General features: G+C 33.2%; 2 protein-coding genes across 5 annotated transcripts; one reads left to right on the forward strand and one right to left on the reverse strand.

Moving 5' to 3' along the window:
- Positions 1-5,060: 5,060 nt before the first annotated feature.
- On the forward strand, positions 5,061-17,927 carry LOC118039041 (regulator of nonsense transcripts 1 homolog). 4 transcript variants are annotated; one of them, XM_035045605.2, is made up of 30 exons: positions 5,061-5,881; positions 6,797-7,048; positions 7,121-7,291; positions 7,396-7,446; positions 7,546-7,638; positions 7,898-7,993; positions 8,144-8,194; positions 8,286-8,404; positions 8,766-8,874; positions 9,757-9,879; positions 9,961-10,032; positions 11,339-11,410; positions 11,520-11,586; positions 12,035-12,177; positions 12,287-12,358; positions 12,432-12,560; positions 12,784-12,939; positions 13,230-13,343; positions 13,427-13,525; positions 13,610-13,687; positions 14,493-14,627; positions 14,827-14,901; positions 15,063-15,180; positions 15,382-15,752; positions 15,847-15,909; positions 16,012-16,083; positions 16,477-16,608; positions 16,695-16,880; positions 16,981-16,997; positions 17,077-17,927. In XM_035045605.2, the coding sequence occupies exons 1-30, from the start codon at positions 5,354-5,356 to the stop codon at positions 17,105-17,107; spliced, it is 3,795 nt and encodes a 1,264-aa protein (XP_034901496.1). In that variant the 5' UTR covers positions 5,061-5,353; the 3' UTR covers positions 17,108-17,927. The 4 variants fall into 4 exon arrangements, with proteins under 4 accessions (XP_034901496.1, XP_034901498.1, XP_034901497.1 ...); XM_035045607.2 differs by having other exon boundaries at positions 5,062-5,881; positions 16,695-16,814; XM_035045606.2 differs by lacking the exon at positions 16,981-16,997 and having other exon boundaries at positions 5,062-5,881; positions 16,695-16,814.
- Positions 17,928-19,905: 1,978 nt separating this feature from the next.
- On the reverse strand, positions 19,906-22,301 carry LOC118039184 (uncharacterized). The gene is made up of 2 exons (XM_035045802.1): positions 22,290-22,301; positions 19,906-20,418 (listed from the first exon to the last, which is right to left on the reverse strand). The coding sequence occupies exons 1-2, from the start codon at positions 22,299-22,301 to the stop codon at positions 19,906-19,908; spliced, it is 525 nt and encodes a 174-aa protein (XP_034901693.1).
- Positions 22,302-25,760: the final 3,459 nt, after the last annotated feature.

The raw sequence follows: 25,760 nt of genomic DNA on the forward strand, positions 1-25,760 counted from the left end.
CTAGGTGGCGACTCCAACGAACCGAATTCAAACACTACACAACAGAGAATTAAATCGCCAGCCGATGCCGCGCGCTGATTTTTTTTGGGGTGCGACACTTGAATTAAAAAGACTCCAAGCCTTTATCTACTTTTTTCAACAATAGGATGGGTAAACAACAAATAAACAAAACTCCTACCGTTAAATAGAACTTGTTGAGATCAATAACAGCTTTTTTTATTACTAGAATATAGACAACCAATCACTTTCTCTCTTCTTCATTGATTTTTTGTTACTTTCTCTCTTTATAAAATTCAGAGATTAAAATATAAAATAAATAAAGTATAGGATCAAAATGTCAAAACCTAAAAACAATGATAAAGAATAAAGGAACTTTGAGTGCCTAAAATTTTAAAATCCACACTTCATGAATCCTGAAAAAAGAAAACAAAGCTGCTTTTTTGTTTTAGAATCAAATTTGTTCCCCACAATTTCAATTTGTTTTAATAGGACAATGGATTCTACCTTGCTAAACAAAGCATTAACTTAATCTTAGGCTATTTTTTTGACACCACAAAAACCTCATAGCAAACTAATCCAAAAAGGTTGTCAGGTTTAATTTTTAATTACGATAATGTTAAATGATAATATTGAAAAAATAAATAAATGAATGACTAGAGTAGAAAGTACTTTAAATACAAAAAAAAAAAACAATATTTCAAATCACAATGTTTTTTTTTTTTTTTTGTATAGGTATATAGTGTTTTCCTTCACCTTTTTATATTCTTTTATAGTGCGGAGAAACCTTAATCTAGCTTCAAACTATCACCTAGTATAAATTAAATAACAAAACTTTTAATTTTATTTCAAACATGACTGTATAACATCATATTGAATCTATCCACTATTAATGATAAAATGCTTTCAATTTACCATATCAAAATAAACTTAAACTTAGATATACCTTAAAATATAATCTTAGCATCAAATCATGGTCAGTTTTTCTTTTGTCCCCTATAATTCACTAACTTGTAAAAAACAACCATAATGATTTGAGAGATAAATTATTCGTTAATGACCTGGCCTAGTGGGTTAATACAATAACTTGTTGTCTAATTGCAAGCCGGGTTAGTGAAAAAATCTATTTTTTTTATCAAAACAATGTTGTTTTTTGGCTTTTTTTTTTGTCAAAAAAGTAAAAAGATTAGGTTAAACTATGTCAATCTGCTAGCCCACGACCCGAGCCTTTGATAAGTTGTTGTAACTAATGGTAGATTGAAGTTTTATTTTAATGATTAAAAAAAAACATTTAACAAGCATTTATAAAGTGGATATAATATTTAACTATCATTAACAATGGATAAATTAGGGAGTGATATTGTCTTATATTCATTAAACTTGATGCATAATTGATAAATTAAAATAAAAAAGACAAAAAAAAAAAAGGTTTTTCTAGATTCCTAGTTGTAAGACCTAGCCTTGTCTGGCAGGTTAATACGATGACTCGCTGTCTCGAGGCTTGGTATAAGCCGAGTTTGTGAAAAAATATGTTTTTTTACAAAAATAACGCTGCTTCTAGCTTTTAAAAAAAAAAAAACAAAATGTTAGGTTGAATTAGGTAAACCTTATAACATACGACCTAGACCTTAGATTGACTTTTATAACCATGGACAAACTGTAGTTTATTTTGATATTTCTAATAAAAACATCTAACTATGATGAATAAAATGGTTATAATATTTAACTATCATTAACAATAGATGAACCAGAGAGTGATATTGTCTTATATTTATTATACTTTATGCATAATTGATAAAATCAAAAAAAGTTAGGGATACGAGTAATAATAGAGTAATTAATGCTTTGGAATTAAATAAAGCTTTTTTTTTAAAAAAATATTCACACAAACTAGTTGAGGAGGGGAATTCATTGCTCCTCGCCTCGCAAAGCACTTGAACGATGCTATGTGTTTTTTTTTTCTTAAGATTTTTTTTTTAAAAAAAATTATTATTTAATATTAGACTTACTTATCTCGATCTTATGACCAGTGTGGGGACTCAATGTTCTCGACAAAGCACAATTCACTTTAACAATGCTTATTTTTTTAGGTTTAGTATTTTTTTTTTTCTAATTTCATCTTTTAACATTGAGTTTATTTATCTTAATTTCATGACCTAGGACACAAGTTTGGTAGGTTGACTTTTTTCTCCTATTTTTCTAGTTAAAGTTTTTTTTTTTCTCAATCTCATCCCTCAATGTTTGGTTGATTTGGAATCAAATATATATTTTTATTTGTTTTTTATGAGGTTATTGTGGTTTCATTAAATAAGTTACAGGTTTGATAGGCTAACTTGAGTCTTTTTTTTGTTTTTTTTTTAAATTGATATATTTTTTAATTTCATCATTCAATATTGGGTTAATTAGGAACTATGCCTCATTTTTTTTTTAATTTTTTTTTTACAGGGTTATCTCAATTGCATGATTCAGATTGACAGTTTAGCATGTTAACCTAAATTGTCTCGAATTGTTTGTTTTTTTGTTTTTTGTTTTTAATTGTATGTGTGTGTGTGTATTAGTTTTCATTCTTCATTATTGTGTTGATTGTTAATTAAGTTTCATGATTTGTTCCGATTTGCTTTCTGTAGGGTTATCCCGGTCTTATGATTTAAGTTACAGATTTGACAAGTTATCCTAGGTTGACATGGGTCGATCAAATATGTTTCCATCTCAATATTTTTTTTTAAAATTTCATCTTGAATTTTTTTTAGTGAAACTATATTTTTTAGACCTGTCAAGTTGACTGGGTTATGCCAGGTCAATCCTTTTACGATTTAACATTTTTTCTAGTAAAAAACACGTTATCAACAATCAAGAAAAAAATGATATGATTGATAGCGTAGTGCGAGCTAATAATCTAGTTGCTTTTCTAAAATGAAAGGCTTTAGTTGGACTAATTATTGTTGATTTGTTTCATAGTTGTCAGATATGATAAGGCGTACCAGGGTTACTTGGTATTCAAATCAACTTATAGATTACCAAAACAATTTCAAAACGATATCATTTTAGATAAAAATCATTGGAATTAACCTAAGAGATCTCTCTCTTGAGTTCTACTAGTTGACTATTTGGCCAACCAAGTTTAATCAAGTAAATATTTGAAACTATTAAAAAAAACTCAGTCTAGACTAGGCTCTTTATTTTTTTTTAGATTAAAGTGGCTGTTCGGGTTAGCTTGTGCGCACTTTGTCTAATCCCACGAGCTTAAAATTAACAACTTTATAAGCCTCCAGTAATCTTGAGATTTGTGGGACTTAAACTGGATAACTTTTAGAAAATAAACTCAAAACCTATCTAATTGAGCTACATGTCAGGTTAATACACTATGCCATACCAAATTTAATATCCATGTCTTATATTATATCACATTTCTATTGCCATTTGAGCCAACCAAGTACTGTTTATTTGTTTGAAATAATAATAAAAAATATATTTTTAGGTTAACAGTAAATGATGCAAATGTTAACGAGTCTAAAAGAGCAGGAAATTTTTATGGGTTGCTTGGAAATAGAGTAATACTCTAATATTTTGAAAAATTGAAGCCAAGAAAGGAAAACTAGAATATTCTAATCAAATATAATTTTTCTTCATCCAAAAAACTGAAAATATTCCGAGTTTGAAAAACATATTTTATAATTTTTTACATTTTTTTACAAGTTTTCACTGTTTTTTCATATGACAAAAAATGAACAATGCAATTTTTTAATATTTTATATACAGACATTTTTAGCAATGCAAAAACATTACTTGTTTTTTTTTTTTTTTTTTTTTTTATATATATTTCATATTTTTTTTAGTGTCATCAATTTATTTTTATTATAAATTTAATATAAATATCTAATTTTTAGTTAAAAAGTATAATTTTTTCATATTAACTTTCAATTAAAAAAATCATTATCTTATAATTAAACTATCATAAATTAAAATTTTAAAGTATTAGTATAGTTTATTTTTTGATTTTTTAATAAAAAGTAGTTGTAATCTTTAATTTTTCAAAAATATTTCTCTTTATTTGTTGGTTAACAAACATATTTTTGAGTTTTTTTTATTGCAATGAAAAGGTAAAAAAAAACTGAAAATGAATAGAAAAATAGCTATAACCTATAAACGGACTACTAGGACCTCATTTATTTCTTGAAAATTCATTTTTTTAAAATTACTTTTCAAACTTTTCATTATTTATTTATTATTAAAATTATTTCTCAATAAAAAAAAATTTATAGTTAAAGAAAATTTTGATATAATTTTCATGAAAATATTTTTTATTTTATTTTAGATAAAATACATTTTCTAAAAATTATAAAAAATTAAAAAAATATCATGTTTTTTACTAATTATATCAAATTTAATTGTTTTTTAGTGTTATATATTTTATTTTTAATTAATTATTTATTTATTTTTCAATTAAATCCTTTAGATTTTAATTTTTTTATTTATTTTGGTACTTGTTCTTTTGATTGTTATTTTTTTTATATTTATGATTTGGTCTCTTTTCTTTTGATTTCTACTTATTTTATCTAAAATAATTTATGGAATTAGTTTTTTTAATTTTATTTTTTTTTAATTTTTAATTTTTCAAATTTGGTCTCATTTTTTTTTAATTATTATTTATTTTATTTGAAATAATTTATAAAATTAGTTTTTTTTTTAATTTCTTCTTTTTTAACTTTATTATTTGACAGTTTTTGTCCCTTTTTCTTTTAATAAATTTGAAAAAAAATTTAAAAATTATTTTAATATATTTTTTTTAAAAAAATATTTTAAAAAGAAACAACTACCATAATATTAAAAAGGCTATGATTAACGATTATATGTTACTCCTTGATAATATTAAGGTAATGGTTAATATTGTAATATCAATTATTTTTTACAATAATTTTTTACTTGATTTTAATATATTAAAATAATTTTAAAATATAAAAAAATTAATTTGAATAAAAGAAAATCAAAATTCTCGAAGAAAAAAAAAAACCTGTCTAACTTCTCCACAACATCACTGTAATGAGCCCCTTTGCTGTAAAAGTCCCACGCGCTCCGGCTCATTACGGCAAACGTATTGCCGTATCCAAAGTCCATCTCACTCATCTCACATGCCCATCCATTCCCCAAATCTCCCATCTCAAAGTGCCCTTTACCCTAAGATCCCACACTTCTCATCCCAATTAAACCAGCGCGTGTAGTGCCTCTTTTCACTTTCTCCTCCTCCCTGAAACACCCGAATAAATACTCTCCTCTCCCATTCATCCCCATTTCGCATTTCGCTCTCCAAACCCTAACAAAAAAAAGCCTAATCGGATCAAAATCCCTGGTAATCCCAATGGATGCCCAAGACAACAGCCTATACGAAACGGCGTCGCAGCCAGACACAGCAACAGACGCCTACACCTTCCTTGAATTCAACACACAAGGCGAATCCGATTTTGACTACCCCGAATTCCGCTCTCCGGTGAACTGGCCCACTCCTTCCGACTCGCTTGCCGCCACATCCTCCTCTGTAGACCCTACCTCATCCGACCACCGTGCCGCCGCTTCCAATTCCGATCACCACTCTGATTCTCCTGCTGCGTCTCCTGCTGCGTCAAAATCTGCTGCGCGTGGAGGAGCGAATAGTGGGACCCAGGGGGTGGTGGAGGGGTTAGTAGCGAGTATGGGAGGGTTGAATTTTGAAGAGACGGGAGATGATGATGGGTATGATTTTGGGAAAGGGGATTTTACGGAGCACGCATGTAGGTACTGTGGGGTTTCGAATCCTGCGTGTGTAGTGAGGTGTAATGTGCCGTCCTGTAGAAAATGGTTTTGTAATTCGAGAGGGAATACCTCTGGTTCGCATATTGTTAATCATCTGGTGAGTGTGGTTTGTGCGTTTCTTTTGTTTGATTTTCGTGTGGTTCTATTTTTTATTCTTGGGATTGAAATTGGAGTGACTTCTGATTAGGCTGTAGCTTGTAGAACATGTTATTCTTGAATATAAAGGATGCTAAGAATGAAAATATGAGTTCTCAGAGTGAGTTAAACTTTAAATTTGGCTCCATTTAGTTTTGTGCGGTATTTTGTTTTGAATTAGGGCAATTTATTTGAACTTTTTTTTTATGGGGGAGGGGGGATTTTGGCCATGTAGGGAAGTGCTGAATCGCATTGGGTTTTGCTCTTTTTTGAATTTAATTGAAATTGAATTGATTAGTTTTTAATAAATGTTGAGCTGTTAAAGAAAATCCATTATATGGAAATATGTGAAGAATGGAAATGCAAGATGCTAGGATTGAAGAGTTTCAGGTTGCTTTGGTTTTTCCTTACAAGGGGTCAAGTAATTAGGTAATCTCACTTAGTATTTAGACTTAAAAATATGCGAAAGGTCAATGGTATGACACAAAAATGTTATTTTATTTGACAACTGCAGCTGAATGTTAATTACCCTGAATCATGATTGGAGATTTAAACTTAAACTGAATATATTTTAGAAGAAGTCTCAAGGAAGCTAGTAATGTGGCATTGGTTTTGGTTTTGGTTTCTAGATCATGATGACCATTACACTTGGGGATTCTAATTTTGCAAATGTCCTAAAGCATTTCAGTGCTGTACTTCAGAATGTATTTGTCACCCCATGCCCCCATGCTATGTATTTTCACTGTCTGCAAAATTGAATCTGAACAGTTAAATTTGCCATTCTCTATTTCCTGTCAGCTTCTTAGTTGAATTTAGTATGGAGGCAATTTTTAACATTGCTTTTCAATTGAGTTTATTTTATTGGAACTTCTTTTAGGTTCGAGCAAAGCATAAAGAGGTCTGTCTCCATAAAGACAGCCCTCTGGGAGAAACAATACTTGAGTGCTACAACTGTGGTTGCCGAAATGTGTTTCTTCTTGGATTTATATCAGCCAAGACAGAAAGTGTTGTTGTCCTCCTCTGTAGGGAACCTTGCTTGAATGTTAATGCACTGAAGGACATGAACTGGGACCTGAGCCAGTGGTGCCCCCTAATTGATGATAGGTGTTTTCTACAGTGGCTCGTGAAGGTTGGTAGTTTCCTATTCATCAGTAAAGGGTTCTGTTATTTCTAAAACATCGTTATATGTTGTATTTTGCAGATCCCATCTGAACAGGAGCAGTTGAGGGCACGCCAAATTAGTGCTCAACAAATAAATAAAGTAGAAGAACTTTGGAAAACAAATCCTGATGCCACCCTTGAAGATCTTGAGAAGCCTGGTGTTGATGATGAACCTCAGCCTGTAGCATTGAAGTATGAAGATGCATATCAGGTGCCTGATTTAATAGTTGTTAAATTAGGTTCAATATGTAACATGAAATACAACAATTTAATTATGGCTCTCTGCAGATGAGTTGACAATTTCTTTTTTTGCAGTATCAAAATGTATTTGCTCCACTTATTAAGCTTGAAGCTGACTATGATAAAGTATGCACCTCCTCTTTTAGGTTTTATTGTCTCACCTTAAAATCCGTCTCCAACACTTCAAAAGATTAAGCAGCTTCTTATAATGCTATTTTCCTGTAGATGATGAAAGAGTCTCAAAGCAAGGATAATGTCACTATTCGATGGGATATTGGCCTTAACAAGAAGCGTGTTGCATATTTTGTATTTCCCAAGGTGCTTACTCTTTTGCTTTTGCTCTCTCATTTTTTACATTTTTTTGCCAATTGCGACATCTTCTCCCTTCTATTTCTCCTAGTTGTTTAGAAACGTTGGGCTTAGTGTAGTGTATTAGTTTCCTGCTTGTTTAGAAACATGGGTCTTAGTTTAGTTTATTACTGTCTTTTCTTTTTCTGCCTTGTGCTGCTTGATTTTGTTGTTTGCGTGCTTCTATCTGTATTCTCATTTCAAGGAAGTTGAACTGCTGATTTTATAGGAGGACAATGAGTTGCGCCTTGTACCTGGTGATGAGTTGCGACTGCGCTATTCTGGAGATGCAGCTCATCCAGCATGGCAATCAGTTGGGCACGTGGTATGCAGCTCTCTTCTGATATCAATGCTTGAAGTTTTAATTATTTTCAATTTATTCCAGTATTAATAGGTGATTTACATTCTCGAAGGAAGACAACACATGACTAAATGCTTCTAATGTTGGTATTAAGCTACTTCTCTATTATTTCAGATCAAGCTAACTGCACAAGAGGAGGTTGCACTTGAGCTTCGTGCTAGTCAGGTAGTTCTGATACTAACGTGCTTGATTTCTCACTTCTGATTTTCTTTAAGTTATGTTGACACTAATGCTTAGTGTTGTTATTTGTATGCAGGGAGTTCCTGTTGATATGAACCATGGTTTTAGTGTTGATTTTGTTTGGAAGAGTACAAGCTTTGACCGGATGCAGGGAGCAATGAAAACTTTTGCAGTGGATGAAACCAGTGTCAGTGGGTAGGTTGGCTGATTCAATTTTGTTTGCGCTTTTTTTATTTACTGTGACACAAGACAATGAGAACTGGATGTGAATCATGTTTTGGTTTGTCTCATTTTGTTTTTATTTCTCTCTATTTGACGTAAGGCTAAGATTAGGCATGCTAGTAACATCTTATCATCTTATACAAACTAATGTTACTATTAGTGGGTAGTTATCATTTGCTTGTAATGTGCTACCACTGTGTATTTGTATATTAATACTGAGCTGGTATATATCCCTGTTTTCCCGTTGTCTTGGTACTGTCAGTGTAGAGTTCTTGTGTATTGAACATGGATTGCCATTTTTGAACGTCTTTATAATGCCAGTTTCCTTCTTCAGGTATATATACCATCACTTGTTGGGCCATGAGGTTGAGAATCAAACAGTTCGCAGTGCATTGCCTCGCCGTTTTGGTGCACCTGGTCTCCCAGAGCTGAATGCATCACAAGTATGCTGTCTTGACTACCCATTGAATTTCCAAGTTTAAACTAGTTGAATGTTAATGCATCTTGTCTCAAACTAGGATCTTTCTGTTCAGACTAATGATTCTTGAGATGATGCCACCACTTGAAAATCTCTGGTTTCATGATGTTGTAATGACAAGTCAGTAGGTTCTTGAATGCAGAGAACATAAGCTAACACTTTTGGGGGACATCTCATGGATTGTTGGATATATATTGATTTATGCACTTGAGTGCCATTTTGACATGGTTTTGATATTTTGTTGCTTCTTATTTCTGTTATCTTGATGGGGGGGGGATCTTTCCTTTACTTTCTATCCACCAATTATTCTTGCACTGAAGATGTCTTTATTTGTGACCAGAACAAAAAAGGGTCATTGCCATGAACTGCATCATATTCGATGGTCTGATGCTTGTCCATGTTCTTTCATGGATTGATTTGTTGTGAACTAATCAATAACTTCCCTGATGCTTTCATGTGGGATAATTATGTGGATCCACCAATTATTCTTGCACTGAAGATGTCTTTATTTGTAACCAGAACAAAAAAGGGTCATTGCCATGAACTGCATCATATTCAATGGTCTGATGCTTGTCCATGTTCTTTCATGGATTGATTTGTTGTGAACTAATCAATAACTTCCCTGATGCTTTCATGTGGGATAATTATGTGGCTTATGATGAATTCCTTGTTGCAATGTTTTGATCTTAACATAGCTGAGATTTTTCGGAATATTTGTGCTTCCATATCGGAATGCAAATTGTTGTCTTCACTCCTATTAACTTGTGATTTTTTTAACCATTTTAATGGAATTCCTTATTTAACTGTGTGTTGCTGTAAGTCATCCTAATTTTTCTCCACTTAATAGGTTCTTGCTGTGAAGAATGTCCTCCAGAAGCCTATAAGTTTGATTCAAGGTCCACCTGGAACAGGAAAAACTGTCACTTCTGCCGCCATTGTATATCATATGGCTAAACAGGGACAAGGACAGGCAAGTTCTTTAAAATGCTCACTATCAGCTCATTCAGATACTTGACTGCATGCATGTCTTAAGCTACTTCGACTCCTTTAGGTTTTGGTGTGTGCCCCAAGTAATGTAGCTGTGGATCAGCTAGCTGAGAAGATAAGTGCCACCGGCTTAAAGGTGAGATCACAAAGCCCTGCCTAATTACTAATTTTGTATCATTTTTTTCCTGCCATTCTGTTGTCATGTATAAATTGATTCGTGTCATTTACGCTCACATTTGTTGAGCTTAAGTTTGAAATTTTGGAGTTGTATTTGTAATAAAAATGTTTTGTTAATATGGACAAAAGAAGATTCTCAAGAAAGAGAATAAACCGCCCTCCGAAAGTACAGATATTGAGATCAAACTAGAAAGGCTTTCCAATCTTGGCAACTACTAGTCAAAGACACTCTTCTAGATACCAGTAGCAACAAGCGAGAGATGGTAAGGAAAATTATCCTACCCCACCTTGGCTGCTTTGAGAAGAAGTGACCTTTAATGGTAAAATCCAATGGAGAGCAACATAGCACCTTCAAAAAGATTTTGCTTTCTGTGCCCTCCCAAAATTTAATAATTGGGTCAGCAAATCTGCACTCTATTCAATAACATCTGCCCCTCCAAATAGTTGCACATTAAGAAATAGTATTTTAATACTTTGCATATGTCCTGTTGGACTAAACCTGGTTGCTAGGTGAAAATATCCGCAATCTGGTGCTTAGGTTGAAAGGTGTGAAGTCCCTAACTTCGATAGAGCTATTTTTTAGGAATCAACATCAAGAATGCAGAATCCATGTTTCCTTCACTGATGAGATCATCTTTAGTCTTATCCCTGCAGGACTAGAAAAAGTTATAGTGATGCATTGAGACCAGGGGCCTTGCCCACGTCCTTCTTCAAACCTCTTAATACCATTTTCATCTCAACAACTTGCTGTCTGATATGTGGTTCTCTGACTTACACATTTGGAAATATTTCTTTTTGAGGCTACATTTTATGATCTTAGAAAGGCAGTGAGGTTTTTATACCATTGGGCCTGTTTCTTCATCTCTGTTAGCGTGGATAAGTCCATGGCTAGCATTGTCCTTGAATTTTCTTTTGTTCCCTGATGGTTGTTGAAGGCTCAAATTAAATTTTTGAAAAGGAAAACTGGTCCCTAAAAATATTTGCTGGTATTTTGATTTTTTTTATTATTATCTTTTTTTGTTCCCTGATGATCTTTTGTTTATGAAGGATCAAATTAATATTTTGAAGAAGAAAACTAGTCCTAGGAATTATTTGCTGATTTTTTCATATTTCTATGGAGTAACATAAAACACTTATTTGCTGATAGTATGCTATACTATCTGGGTGCTCAAATTAAATCTTTTGTAATGCTGGTCATTTAAACTAACAGGTAAATGTATTTTGACTTAATTTTGTTTTTCATGGATTGTATTTCCTCAACTAAGGTTGTTAGGCTATGTGCAAAATCAAGGGAAGCTGTTAGTTCTCCTGTTGAGCATCTCACCCTTCACTATCAGGTTTGTCAATTAGTAGAGTCCTGCCTTTCATTTTCCTTTTCTTTTCATGTGTGCACTTCTCAATTTTAGCTTTCCTGTTATAGATTCTAATTACTAGTGACTGGTACAGGTTAGACATCTAGACACTTCAGAGAAAAGTGAACTTCACAAGTTGCAACAGTTGAAAGATGAACAAGGTGTGACCTTCCTCTTAATTATTTAAAATGGAATTCTTCGTTATTAATTACAAGCCGCAAATGAGATGCTCATTTGTGAATTTGATTACCTCAACTTCTGCATAGAGTTGCACACCCTACACTTTCATATGCATTCAAAGCATGTGGGATTATATGATTTGGGACCTTGTTGATTTGTCACTCAATCTTTAGAAGTTTATTGTATTCTTGCTAGTCGTAGGAGAAACTATATTTGGCTTCTGGATTTGAGGCTGGTGCTACTGGAAATTGTACAAATAACTCTTCCCTGACAACATAATTTCTTTTGTACCTGGTGCTGTAGATTTTGTTTTGTTCTGGTTGGATGTACCAGTCTTGATATACAGTTTTACAGTGGACTTCAGAGTTTATCCTAATACTGTTCTCATTCTTTCTTTCTTTACCCTCTTGTCTGTTCCTATATCAATAGGAGAGCTGTCCAGTAGTGATGAGAAAAAATACAAAGCTCTGAAACGAGCAACAGAAAGGGAAATTTCTCAAAGTGCTGATGTCATCTGTTGCACTTGTGTTGGTGCTGGAGATCCTCGGTTGGCAAATTTTAGGTTTCGCCAGGTAGAAATGCATCTTATTTTTCTTCTGTTTTGTCTTCTTATCGTTTGTTTTTGCCCTCAATCTTTTGTTGCTGAACTATTGGAAGCTTACACTCTTTACCTTATTTTAGGTACTTATTGATGAGTCAACTCAGGCGACTGAACCAGAGTGTCTCATCCCTTTGGTACTTGGGGCGAAGCAGGTATTCAAGAATATTTTGACATGCCCATTTTACTATCATGTGCTTCAGTTTCTGATGAGTAGTTATCTGCTAGGTCGTTTTTGTTGGTGACCATTGCCAGCTTGGACCTGTCATTATGTGCAAGAAAGCTGCTCGTGCTGGGTTAGCCCAGTCTCTCTTTGAGCGCCTTGTTTTACTTGGTGTGAAACCAATTAGATTGCAGGTAATGTTATTTCAGTTATCTCTCTGTGTGTGGTCTGCTCATGTATTTATGGTTAGCACATTTATCCTGCTTGGAATGAAATGGTTGTTAGGAACTGCTTGTTATCAATTATAATTTAGTTACTTTGCACTAAATTTCATCTTTCTTTGTATCAAGGCTGATGTAATTTCTTTCATAGGATGCTGCTAAGCTGGTACTTATGTTTTCTTCTTTCATACTTCAGGTTCAATATCGCATGCACCCATCTCTTTCTGAATTTCCATCCAACAGCTTTTATGAAGGCACTCTGCAAAATGGTGTGACTGTCAATGAGAGACAGTCATCAGGCATTGATTTCCCTTGGCCTGTGCCAAATCGTCCAATGTTCTTTTATGTACAGGTATGATATTTGCATATTGGTTATATTATATTACAATTACTTTAAACAAAAAGGATAATTACTTAGCTAGTGCATTTTTTTGGGCTGATACAGTCTATAGGAATTGTGTGATATTCCCACCTGAATAGTATCAGAAAGAAATTATGACAATATATTTATTTTAATATGCTAACTTAAAAGAATTTTCCAGCAAGTGCTTTTAATGCACTACAAATCCCTGGTCTCCTTTTGTCTATATCCTGTTATATTTTTTCAAGGCTATGTTTTGTAACTCAATAGCTGTTCTTTAGATGGGACAAGAAGAGATAAGTGCCAGTGGGACATCCTATCTAAATCGTACCGAGGCTGCAAATGTTGAAAAAATTGTAACTACGTTTTTGAGGAGCGGTGTAGTCCCTAGCCAGGCATGTGTATCTTCTCTTCTTGTTTTCATAGGTGCATTTCTTTTTTGCGATACAATATTTTGAATTTGTACAACATTTTACAGATTGGAGTTATAACACCTTACGAAGGACAGAGAGCATATATTGTGAATTATATGTCAAGAAACGGTGCCCTCAGACAGCAACTATACAAGGAAATTGAGGTAATTCATAGCTTCTTTTTTATGGGTCTAGATGCTGTTCAATATTTACTTGCAATTGCTACATGATTTAGCATTTTTTTGCAGGTTGCAAGTGTTGATTCATTTCAAGGAAGGGAAAAGGACTACATTATTCTGTCTTGTGTTAGGAGCAACGAACATCAGGTTGGTTCTCTATACCCTTCCAAATTCTATAGATCACAAAACTTATGTGGTTAATTTTAAGGGGTAAGCTGAATGTAGCTGTTCAACTCAGAGCCCGAGCTTTGAATCTTGATCTTGTTTTCTATTTTTTCAAGCCTTTTGGGTTGTGTGCTCATTTATTTATTGCACTCTTTTGTGCATGCTGTATCATCTTATCATGGCTTCAATCCTCATTTATGCATGTGGACATGTAATGGAGACCATTGTCAAATCCATTGTTGGTAATCACATGAATAAAAAAAGGCATTGTCTGGTCACATGACACTATCAAATTGTGGTATTAGAAGAGAATTTGGGTTTGTCCAGTCGTAGGACTATATCAAATTGTGGTCGTAGAAGGGAGAATTTTGGTGTGATCCTATCATTCAGCATTTAACCTTTTCATTATGTGGTGCTCATCACGAAGTTGCCTTCTTCCTCTTCCCCATCACATGTATGCTAGAAGGTAGGGTCCTAGTTCTAACAAGATGCTCACGTGGAAGCACTTGTTTGATGGGTTTGGTACCATATATCTTTGAGTGGTCGTCAGAACTTGCTTGATAACATATGTGAAATATCCTTTTGTGTAGGGAAGTGTCAGGTTATTGTACTATATATTTTTTCTTTCCCCCATTTCAACTGTATCAAATGCGGACAGATACTGGTGTAGTTTTTAGACTTAATTTCCAGCCCATTCTGATTTTGTTCACCATCAAAGGTGTCTCTTGTGGTAGATAAAAAGGTTTTCTTTTATGATCACGTGCTTGACCGCTGTCCCTTTCTCTAGGGCATTGGATTTCTTAATGATCCTCGGAGATTGAATGTAGCTCTAACCCGTGCTCGATATGGTATTGTCATCTTGGGAAACCCTAAAGTTCTAAGTAAGCAGCCTTTGTGGAATAGCTTATTAACTCACTACAAGGTATGTCTTCTCTACCTGTTGTGTTATGCTTTTTTTGAAACTCTCATTTGCACAACTTTTTGCTAATGTTAGCGATGGTATGGTGCGGAGATCGAAAGATGAATTTCAGTTTTACATATCCTTTGTCGCTTGCTAATAACAATTTGGTTTATTACTGAAACGTTTTTACTCTTTCTGGTTGCTACAATTGTTTCACCAGGAACATGAGTGCTTGGTTGAAGGACCTTTGAATAACTTGAAGCAGAGCATGGTTCAATTTCAAAAGCCCAAAAAGGTACGGGGTTCAACTTTCTAGGAAAGGGCAGCATCATTGACTAAGGATAAATTTGTCCAAGTTTCCATTTTTGTGTTGTTTTTTGAGTCTTTCCATTGTATCATGAAGTACTTGTCAGGAATAAATATGAACTGATTGTGGCTGGCTATGTTTTCATACAGATTTATAACGATAGGAGGCTTTTCTTTGGTGGTGGACCTGGAATTGTCCCTAATGATAATTTTGGGTCTGTTGCCTCATCTAGCCCAAATGCTGATAGAAGAAACTCCCGTGCCAGGGGTATGCTACATTTCACCTGTCTAGTTAGAAATCCTAGAATTTTTACACAGCGATGGCATTTAAGTTCAACGAATCCCTAAGGATATGCATACTCAAAAGTAGAACAGGACTGAAGCACACTCATTATTCAATCAAGTTCCTCTGCTTAGCTACTCTGCTGTCCTTATGTTGACTTGTCAGATTGTGTTGTCCCAAATATAGGATCTTATATGCCACCCGCCCCACCCAATGGTACCCACAAGCCTGGTGCTCATCCTGCTGGGTTTCCAATGCCTCGGGTCCCCATTCCACCATTTCATGGTGATCCACCTTCTCAACCATATGCTATTCCAACTCGTGGAGCTGTGCATGGGCCAATTGGAGCTGTTCCTCAAGTCCCTCAGCCAGGAAGTCGAGGTTTTGGTGCTGGGCGTGGCAATGCTGGTGCACCTATTGGAAGTCATCTCCCTCACCAGCAAGGCACTCAGCAAGGCATTGGGAATATTGGATCTTTCAATTTTTCTTCCCTGGATAATCCAAATAGCCAGCCATCTGTGGGTAGTGCATTATCTCAGCCTGGATACATTAATAATGTAAGCAATTTTTTCTTAACAATTTGATTCATCTATATGATTTTATTGCTATCATAGTATTCTTGTGTCCTGAACATGTTTGTTGCATAAATAGATTCCAGTTCAGGGATCGAGCCAAACATTTCGTGATGGATTTTCCATGGGGGGTATGTCCCAGGTATTTTCCCGGCTCGTCATCCTTAAAAATTATGTTTTATTGACTTGGTTTGCCTCTCCTTTTTTCCCCCCTCTAATTTCTTTTCTGAGGGCTATCAATCAGGAGTTCTTGGGTGATGACTTCAAAAGCCAGGGATCGCATGTTCCTTACAATGTTGCTGATTTCTCCACTCAGGTATATAAGCCCTGCTAGAGTAGAGATCATGTTATATGTCCAATAGTATTTTTTTTTTCTTTTTTCCATATATGGTGCAAATGGACGAAGAGTGTGAGGTTAGATTTTTTCTTTGGTGGAATATTCATTTTTTTGTATTTCCGAATGCTTTTCATACTCTGGTCTAGGTTTTCTTTCAATTTATACATGATAATCAGGGGTTGGCAAAATTTCTTGAGTATATAGTGGTAGGCATTGCTTGGCAGCAAATGAGGCAAAATGAGAAGAGTAATTTGTTATTTAACTTCTGTGTTTGAAGTCTTGCTTCAACCAAATATGGTCTTTCCTTTTGCAGTGGTAGTAGAGAATGCACTTCTGTCTTAGGATTTTTTTGTAATGCAAAATGCTCTGCAGGCATCTCAAAGTGGATATGCTGTGGATTATGTTACACAAGGAGCCCAAGGTGGGTTTCCAGGCAACTTCTTGAATCAGAATTCTCAAGCTGGATTTTCTCGTTTTGGTTCTGGAAATGATTTCATGTCTCAGGTTTGCCTTTTGAAAACACCATGTATTTTTTCTTAATCACGGATAGACTGCTGTTTATCTGAGCCCTGATGAACTTCTGTTTGCAGGATTACATGGCTCATGGATCACAAGGGCTATTCACTCAGGTTGGCTTTAATGATCCCTCACAAGATGATGCATCGCAGAGCCACTTTGGCATAACCAATCCGAACCAACTTCAATCTCAGGTTTTTTCTGATACCCAAAGCTCTAGAGATAAAGAAGTGCAAGAGGCAAAACAACCAAAACTGCATGTAGAAAAATTTGGCATCATGTATATGTTTTTGCATGTTTATCAAATGCTTGCAGCACTCTTAATTTTGCCTCTTCTTTTTTTGTTGCATAATTTTGCAGTTTTTGTTTGGAAGTCGGTTAGTGGTTCTTCCCAGTATATAAAACATAGTTTGGTCAAATTATATGCAGGGCTTGATGAATTCTCTTTACTCTCAGCCCTTTGCTCACTACAACACTCAGCCGGTGAACTTACAGGCTCCACAGCAGCAGTCTCAGCAGGGTCAGGGCACCCAAAACCAGAAAATCCATTACAACGGTTGAGAGTGCATGGTAACGTTTTTTTGTGTGTGTGGCTATGATGGGTTATGATCTTTGAATTCAGCAACTTGGTTTGTGCCGTCACGTGTGCCCTAATATATCTCTGCCAAGAGTGCAGAAGAGTTTGTCGTCCTCTTGAGGTCAGTTTTGGTATACTTCATTAGCCAAAGAATACCTTGGATGATAAGAATAAAAGATAGGGGGCCATAGCTCTGCTATGGGGTGTGTGAGCAGATGTGGGCTGCACATCCGAGGCTGAGAAAGTAAAGGATAAACCCAATTGCCTGCTTAAAGTAGAGTGTTTTGAGAAGGTGAAGTTGTTCCGAAGGAGCATTACATGGCATGCTTTGCTGGAAGGGTGTGGACGTCTCGATGAGGGGTATATATAATACTTGACCTACAGGGGAGACCCCTATTAATTATACGAAAGCAGTTACCACTGAAGATTTTTTCACAGCGATGGGGAAAGTTGCCTGACCCTTTCAGCTCTTCCTGACATGTAATTATACTCTTATAATCAGCAGCTAGATGGTTAGACGATGATATCCTAGGAATTCATACTGTGCAGCCAGCCAGTGATTTCTTGCACTTAGCTTGGTATGTTTCAAGTGTGGGATTGGTTTTTTCATCAAATGGGTTTTGCTTTAAGTTCTTGGTCCCATAGGGTTTCTGCAAGGTCACAGATCTGTACTCTTTGGAGACTATGAGTAAAATATCTAATGAATAGAGGCGATGGTTTCTGCTTGTAATTTGCTTTTATTGGTGGTCATGTTAGTTTTCACCGTATGAATGGGAAAACAATGGTGTTTTCTGCAATGATAAAACCAGAAAAATAGCCAATCCAGTTGCAAACAATTTGCTAAATACTTCACTAATGGACCTGGTTTCAAGGTTCATCGAGAGGGAAGCTGTGGAAACCATTGTGCTCTGACAAATTGTCGTCTCCATGCTTTTTACCCCAAGTGACGTTTTTGTAGAGGATTATGAGCCTGTAGCCTCTTCTATTTAATAAAAGAAAGTTACCACAGCAGGAACAAAGCTTAAAACTAAATTCTAGCCAGATAAATAGTTTATTTCGATCCATATTTATTAATATACTACTAAACTACCCTCTCTCATCTTTAGTATAACTATTAAATATCTAAGTTTGATATATATCAGATTTTATCAAAAAAATATTTATGAATCATTAGACTTCAAAATCAATTCAGATAGAAAAGAAATATATAAAATTGAAATAATATATTATTGGTAGATAATGTTTGGAAGAGCAAAAAAATATTTAATAAAAAAAGAATTATAGCATGACCAAAAACTTTTGCAAAGAAAGTAAATTTGGTGATTAAGAAGTATTTTGATTTATCTATTAAAGAGTGGGATTAATAAACTATGAAGTGGAAATAGCATCACCCTTATTTTAGATAAAAAAAAAAAAAGGAAAGTATAAAAAATAAAAAAGATATACAAACTGATAGCATTAATTTGTAAGTATTAAAACAAGGTTTTTATGAATTTAAATGATTAGTTTTCTATATATATATATATATATATATGTACCATTTGGGCTCTTCAATTCACTATTTCTTTGGAGCTGCAAAATCAAGGTAATCAGTTTTTTTTTTAATTATTATTATTATTATTGGCTTTTCATTTGCTTTTTCCATTAGAGATGTCCTTATATTTGTGAATTGCCATAATTTTGTATAGATTAATAATAATTAATGCTTATCTTATGAAAAGATTATTCAATAAATCACTTCCTAAACAATTTCAACTAAGAGATTTTTGAAAAATTACTCCAGATAAAAATATTTCTAAACTTACCTTAAGATTAAGATATTTTAGGGTTTAGTCAACCCAAAACAAAACTATTACCTAATTAAGATTTTATTTAGTAGTTTTTTTATGATGTGATTAGAATTATTTCATCAAAATTTTTCTAACAAAATTGGATTTGTAAACAAGAAAGCCTCGGTATATTTTCTATGATCAATCTTTTTTCCCCTCTTTTTTCTTCTTTAATTTCTCTCATATCATGTCAGTTTATTTTCCTTTTTATTTCTCAACCGTTAGATCTTGAATATCATATTTTGAACATCAAATCTTTATAAAGTTTTATATTGACTTATGTACATATATGTTAATTAATTTTAATTTTTGATTTCTTGAATAAACAATCACTATTACAAAATCAATATTTATAATTGTAACTGTATTGAAACAATATTACTTTTCAAATACTTTTTTAATTATTTTCCCAATATTTTCACTGGAGTGTGTTAAATGGCAAACTACCCTAAATACATTGGCAACCAACCATAGTTCATACATCCGAGAGGATGTTTTGATGGATATTTGATGTGAGCTTTGTGACAGTCAAAAATAAAATAAGCTGTAAAACGTAAATATTTGTTTCTTAAATACTAGCATACAACAAATAAGACATTCAAAATGTATTAGAAAAGATAATTAGAAGGGCTAACAAGAAGCCATAAAAGTAAAAAAAGCCATCTTCAAGTAAGTATAACCTTGGAACGCTTACAATGCAAAAACAGGATGTTGCGATCATATATACATGAAACACACACACACACACACACACACACACATATATATGGAAGGTGAAATTTGCTTTATATTTTAGATTTATTTGGATTGCAAAACATAAGCATGAGCATTTTTAACTGACCGGTTTTGATTCAAAAACACATAATAACCATAACCTTTTTACGAGCCCGACATGTTCTTTTGGCAATCCTCTTCATCCGGCGGGATTATGTTGTACACTGCAAAGATATCCCTTCCACCGTCACCACCATCCTCTTCAATCGGCACCTCTACAACTTTGAAACCCTGACTCACCAACTCATTCAAGCACTCACCTGTCCAATACCTCACCTCGCTCGCCGCCAAAACCCTGGTCTTGTTCCCAGACACCTTCTTCAACGTCCGCCCAAGCGCCGCCACCTCCTCCAGGTCAAAAAACACATCACTCAGCAGCACGACGTCGAATCGCCTCAACTCTCCTATTCGACTCAGCGACTCCTCCGATCCCCAAACGAGTTCCCTCACCTCGACTCGGTGTTCCAACTCGTTCGCTTCAACGTTCTTTACTAAGCCAGGGAGCAGCGGCGCGATGTCCGTTAGCACTACTCGACTGGCGCCAAGTAGTGCCGCTGTCAAGCCTGGCAGTCCGGCTCCCGCGCCGAGCTCGATGACGGACTTGTCTCGCAAATCAAACTGAGAAGTCGCGAGCCACCGAGAGAGTAGCAAGGCTGAGTCCCAAATCCATGACCCGGTGAATGCACGACCCGTTAAAGAGTCACACACGTCTCCGAGTTCGTGGATTTTAAGTGTTTGACCGGCGATGTCTATCTCTCTGACAGCCGTGGTTAACAGTCTTTGAAAGCTTTGACAAACTGTCAGTTTTTAGAGACAAACCTTTCATTTTATTTTTTAATTTATTTCTCAACTTGCCCGCTTTTTTTTTTCCTTGCTTTCCAGATGGCGCGACATCCAGGTAGCTGCTTTTAAATATAAAAAAATTCTCCTATTTAAATTATTAAGAGTCTCAATCTACATAGAAAAAAGAATTAATAGAATGAATAAATGATGAGGTCAAATCTTAACCTATCCAAGAGTTAAATTTAAAAATAAAATTGTGTATTTCTCTACTAAAATCCTTATAAATTAAAAAAAATAACAATAAAAAAGTAATACAATAAAATTAAGTGTGCGAAAATAACGAAGAAAGTGCTCCGCATCAAAGCAGTGTTGCAACAGACTAACAACATTTCTCCCCCTTCGTTTGTTTTCACGCACGACAAGGTATTGCTACCTTGCGTTGGCATCTTTTGAGCTTTAAAGAAAATAAAGTGGGTGCTCGAAGAAGAGCTGGGAATAGTATCTGTGCTAAATTCTTATAAGATGCCCAGATAAATTGAAATTTTGTAATAGTAATTTGTTTTCTTACAAAATTAACTGCTTAGTTTATATGCTTAAAAGATAGCATGCTGCATCAAGTTTTGGTACAAAATCATCAAAAAAAAAAAATTACTAATTCACTGCTGAAAAGCACCAATCACCGTAAAAACCTTTTATAGTTTTGCAAATCTGCATGACTTGAAAAAAGAAAGAAAAAAAATTAAAGGCTAAAAAATTTACTTAATAAGGAGAGAAGAAAAAGGGAGGCAAAGGAAAGAAAAGCCCACCCGGCCCTACAAAAGAAAAAAAGAGAGGAGAAGAGAAAAGAAAAGGAGAGGAGGGTTGAAAATGAAAGGGAGAAGGGCCAACCATGTCTGAAGAAAAGAAAGAACGAAGGAAGAGAGGAGGATAAAAAGCAAAAAATAATAATTGGGTAGTTGGTTGGGCCAAATGACTCAATTGGACAAAAAAAACCAACTAATAGCTGGTTGGGCGAAATGATCTGATTGGGCAAGAAATGAAAAATGAAGGAAAGCAAACATAGAAAACGAGAGGGGAAAAAAAAAAGAAAAAATAGTTTGTTCAAAGCTACACCAATGACTTTCAACCGACTTGATGGCGTAGAAGATTGCTCACATTGAGATGAAGCTGATGTCGTACAAAAAAAAACACCAATTAAACAATGGGAGAAGGTTCATAAGTAGCTTAAAGACAACAAGCATGATCACATGCTAATGCATCCATTACAAGTGTCGAGCATGATTTATATTTTTTTTATGATTTAGTCCTTGATTTCTAACTCAATCCCCAATTTAGTAACTAAAAGCAACTCATTTGAGTCCTAGAAAGGCCCAATCAAGTATAGAAGAAGAAATGAGAAAAGGAAAGAAAGAGAAAAATGACCTAACTAGGCTTAACTACCCTAACCCAATCAAACCCGCAAAGAAAAGTGAGGGAAAAAAGAAACAATAAAAGAAAGAAATGGTGGTCAACCCAAATTAGCAAGCACTGATTGTTTTTATGCTGGCAAATCTTATGTTAGATGTGACATAAGGCACAAGATACACCTAATTTATTGTCACAATTCCAAATTCTTCATTTTAATATTTATCAGTGTGGATACCCATCTAAATTCTCATCAGTATGATGCCCATACAAACTCTTTAAATTATCAATTAAAAGCTTACCTGAAAAGCCATGTCCTAAAAAAAAAAAAAACAGATTGGTGTCTATATGAACAATTCCTAATATGCAAAAACGCGCAGTCTTTAATGGTGAATCATATATTTCTCTATGATTATTTTCATGAGTGAAACTATTAGAATATTAGAAAAAAAAAAGTAACTGGAACACTAACAAAAATTATTTTATTGTTGTTTATTGATGAAAATCACAAACAATTTTTGTTTTCATGGAATTTTTTTATGATGAAATAAAAAAATTAGATAAAAATCATGTTGGCAATTTTGTTAGTACTTCTAACATGTTAAATTGCCAATTGAAATTTCATCAGTGATTTTAGAAGGAATTAAAACTTGATAGTCCCCCCTTTTATTTTTCTATTTAATTAAAATCACAACAACTTTATCTTTCTCTCTCTCTCACTCTTATTTCATTAATTCCATCACCCCCTTATAAATCCAGCTACCTAACTCATTGATGTTGACCAACCTTTATTCAGTAATGTCAGATTCCCACCTTTGGTTTCATTTATTGTTAAGCTTCCCTCCATCAAGTAAGCAAACTCACTCATTTATGTTTAAAGTTAATTTATTGAAGTTTGTTTGTAGTTTTTATAATTGTTTGTATATGTAAGTGTTTTGGTTGTTTTATAATGATAATTTTATTGCATTAATGTATGATTTGTATTTTTGGGTTTGTTAGGGATTTGGAGTATATATATTTAATTTATCACTTTTAATGAAATTGAGTATGATTTTGTAATTTTGGTGTGTTAGAATTGAAAAAAATCATAAGTAATTTAACGGGAACCAATTATTTTGTGTCAATTAAGTTGGAAATTTGGGGAAAATTGATTATGTGTTTGATTTATATTAATTAAAGGTATTAATTTAGGTTGAAAAAGTTTGAACCGATGAAATGATGCATAATTAATAACAATTAGGGTATTAATTGGTGCTATTATTTATTTGATGATGATATGGTATGAAGATTTATGATGTTTATGATAGAGAGAGTAGTGATGATGGTAGTTAATGATGATGAAAAATTTATAATGATAGTTATGATAGTAATAATATCGGTGGTAGTGATAGTGATTGTTATGTAATGATAATATTGAAGTGGTTATGATGATGACTAATGGTGATGGTGGCTGATAGTGACAATGACTGGTAGCGGTGGGCAATGAGGTGGTAATTATTACATGTTGATGGTGAAATGTAGAAAAGTTATGATGACATAATGATAATGATGATTATTTTGAATTGTGTTCATTGTTTTTCTTTTAAATAACAAGTCCAAGTCCAATAAAAGCTTTTTGTTTCATCAAGTAGTGTTAGTAATGATGGTTACATGAATCAAGGTTATGATTATGAAGAGGCATCTAATGTAAAAGTTATAGACCAATGTTCAATAGCTAAGGAATAACAAAACAAACACTTCTTATTTGATAGAGCCTATTTTAGGTAAAATCATATAGCATAATTAAAAGGTGATCTATTTATGATTGAAAGATGATAATTTATGGTAATTATTTTGTCACATAATGTTTTATTTATTTGTATTAAAAATTATTTTAAGTTTTACAATTACATGAAAATAGCTTACTTAAATTGATTTTAATGTTTATCGATATTAAAGTTACTCATTTTATCACCTCTTGATGAAGTGATCATTTGAAGAATCATTATTTCAATGAAGTTATATTTATAACCATCCTGAATGGATATATATGATAGATGTGTGGTGAAGAATCTTTAATAGTAGATAAATAATCTCTAACTTAAGTAACTAGATTTTTAAATTTTAAAAACTAATTAATGTATGAAATCAATTAAGAAAAAATCTTGGTGGGACAACAATAACAAGACGCGTGTTAGGAAAGTATATGAAAACCATAATGCAACTAGGTAACTTTAAATAAACTAATGTTATATTATTCTAAGCTTGTATTCTTTTATTTCCTTACCTAATTTCTATTTCAGATTGTATGATTTTTTGTATAATACCTACAAATAAAAAATTAAAAAGGTCAGCTTGAATGATAAAAAGAAGAGGAAAAACTATAAACAGAGGCATGTCACAAAGAGTAATTGGGCGTTGTATAAAACATTTATGGTATCATAAAGTCTTATAAAACGCTCACGATCTAGCAAAATAAAAATAAAAAAACTCATGTTTGATGAGCAAGCACACCGAATGAGCGATTTCGTTTATCAACCATGAAAATCACCTACTAAGAGTTTTGGTTGTTATATATTTTTTATTTTCTTGAAGTTTAATTATATGTTTATTTGTGATACTTTAAACAAACTATTTAATTTGTAAGAAAAATAGCTTGGACGAGAAGTAACTCCAATGAATTTATAAAACTAAACTCATAAAAAAGAGAGATTTCGATCAAAAGGAGCATAAGTGTTCGTTGCAAGTGTTTTAATAGTTATCATTAGTTTAAGATTGTTTATTTACATCAACAATATAAAATCTAATTGAATTTATATTTAACTTTTTGTTTTGTTTTATAGAAGACATATAACTACAACATGATTGTGAAATTTATAGAAGACACTTCCATCTATTCTCTTTATCATCCTTAAATGTGGTTGGAGGTTGATACAAGTGATGAACCCGATATGAACAAGGTTATTGTTTACTTATTACATTGACTTGAGAATTGAGGATAAACCACACTGTTTTAATTGTATATACATCACATTTTGACCTAAGCTATATATCACATGACTTTGATGAGATTGTCCAAAAAGGTTTTGAACAATTATTTTATTGAGATGCAAAATATGAGAATACAAGTCCTACAAGAAAATATAATGTATTGGGCTTAACTAGGTGCAATTATGAATTTCCTTTTCCTCTCCCTTCTAAATCTTATGGCTTGTGAATCATAAAAGACAAAAAAAAAAAATTAAAATCTTCATAATAAAGTTGACATAATTGCCTTTAATATAGTACCTTTATGAAATTTTTTGGTAAAATTTATAGAATGGGCAACAACTTACTAATGAAATAGGCAATGGAAAAGTCTATTAAGAAAATAAATAATGATGTAATTACTAATGAAATTTGTTGCTAAAACTCCATTGATAATGAAAAATATCAATGACATAAGCAACATAGTACTACCTTTAAAAATATCTTGAATATTAATATCTAAAAATATCTTGTTGGATTTTCTATTCCATCAATATTTTTCATTATCAATTAAATTTTCATTATAGGCCAACAAAATATTTTATTGATATATTTTTTTTTAATTTTCTAGTAATATCTTTTGTGTTTTTTTTTAAATGAATAATACTTATTTTATCAAAAAGGTTCTTTTATGATATTTATCTCAAGAGAAAATTCAATCATTGAATATGTGGGATTTACTATTGAGATTCATCGATCTAATGAATGAGTTATTGTGAGAAGTGATTTTTGTTTTTTTTAATTACACTTTTCATTTTTTTATAAAT

Source organism: Populus alba, chromosome 1, assembly GCF_005239225.2.
Source record: "Populus alba chromosome 1, ASM523922v2, whole genome shotgun sequence".
NCBI lineage: Eukaryota > Viridiplantae > Streptophyta > Magnoliopsida > Malpighiales > Salicaceae > Populus > Populus alba.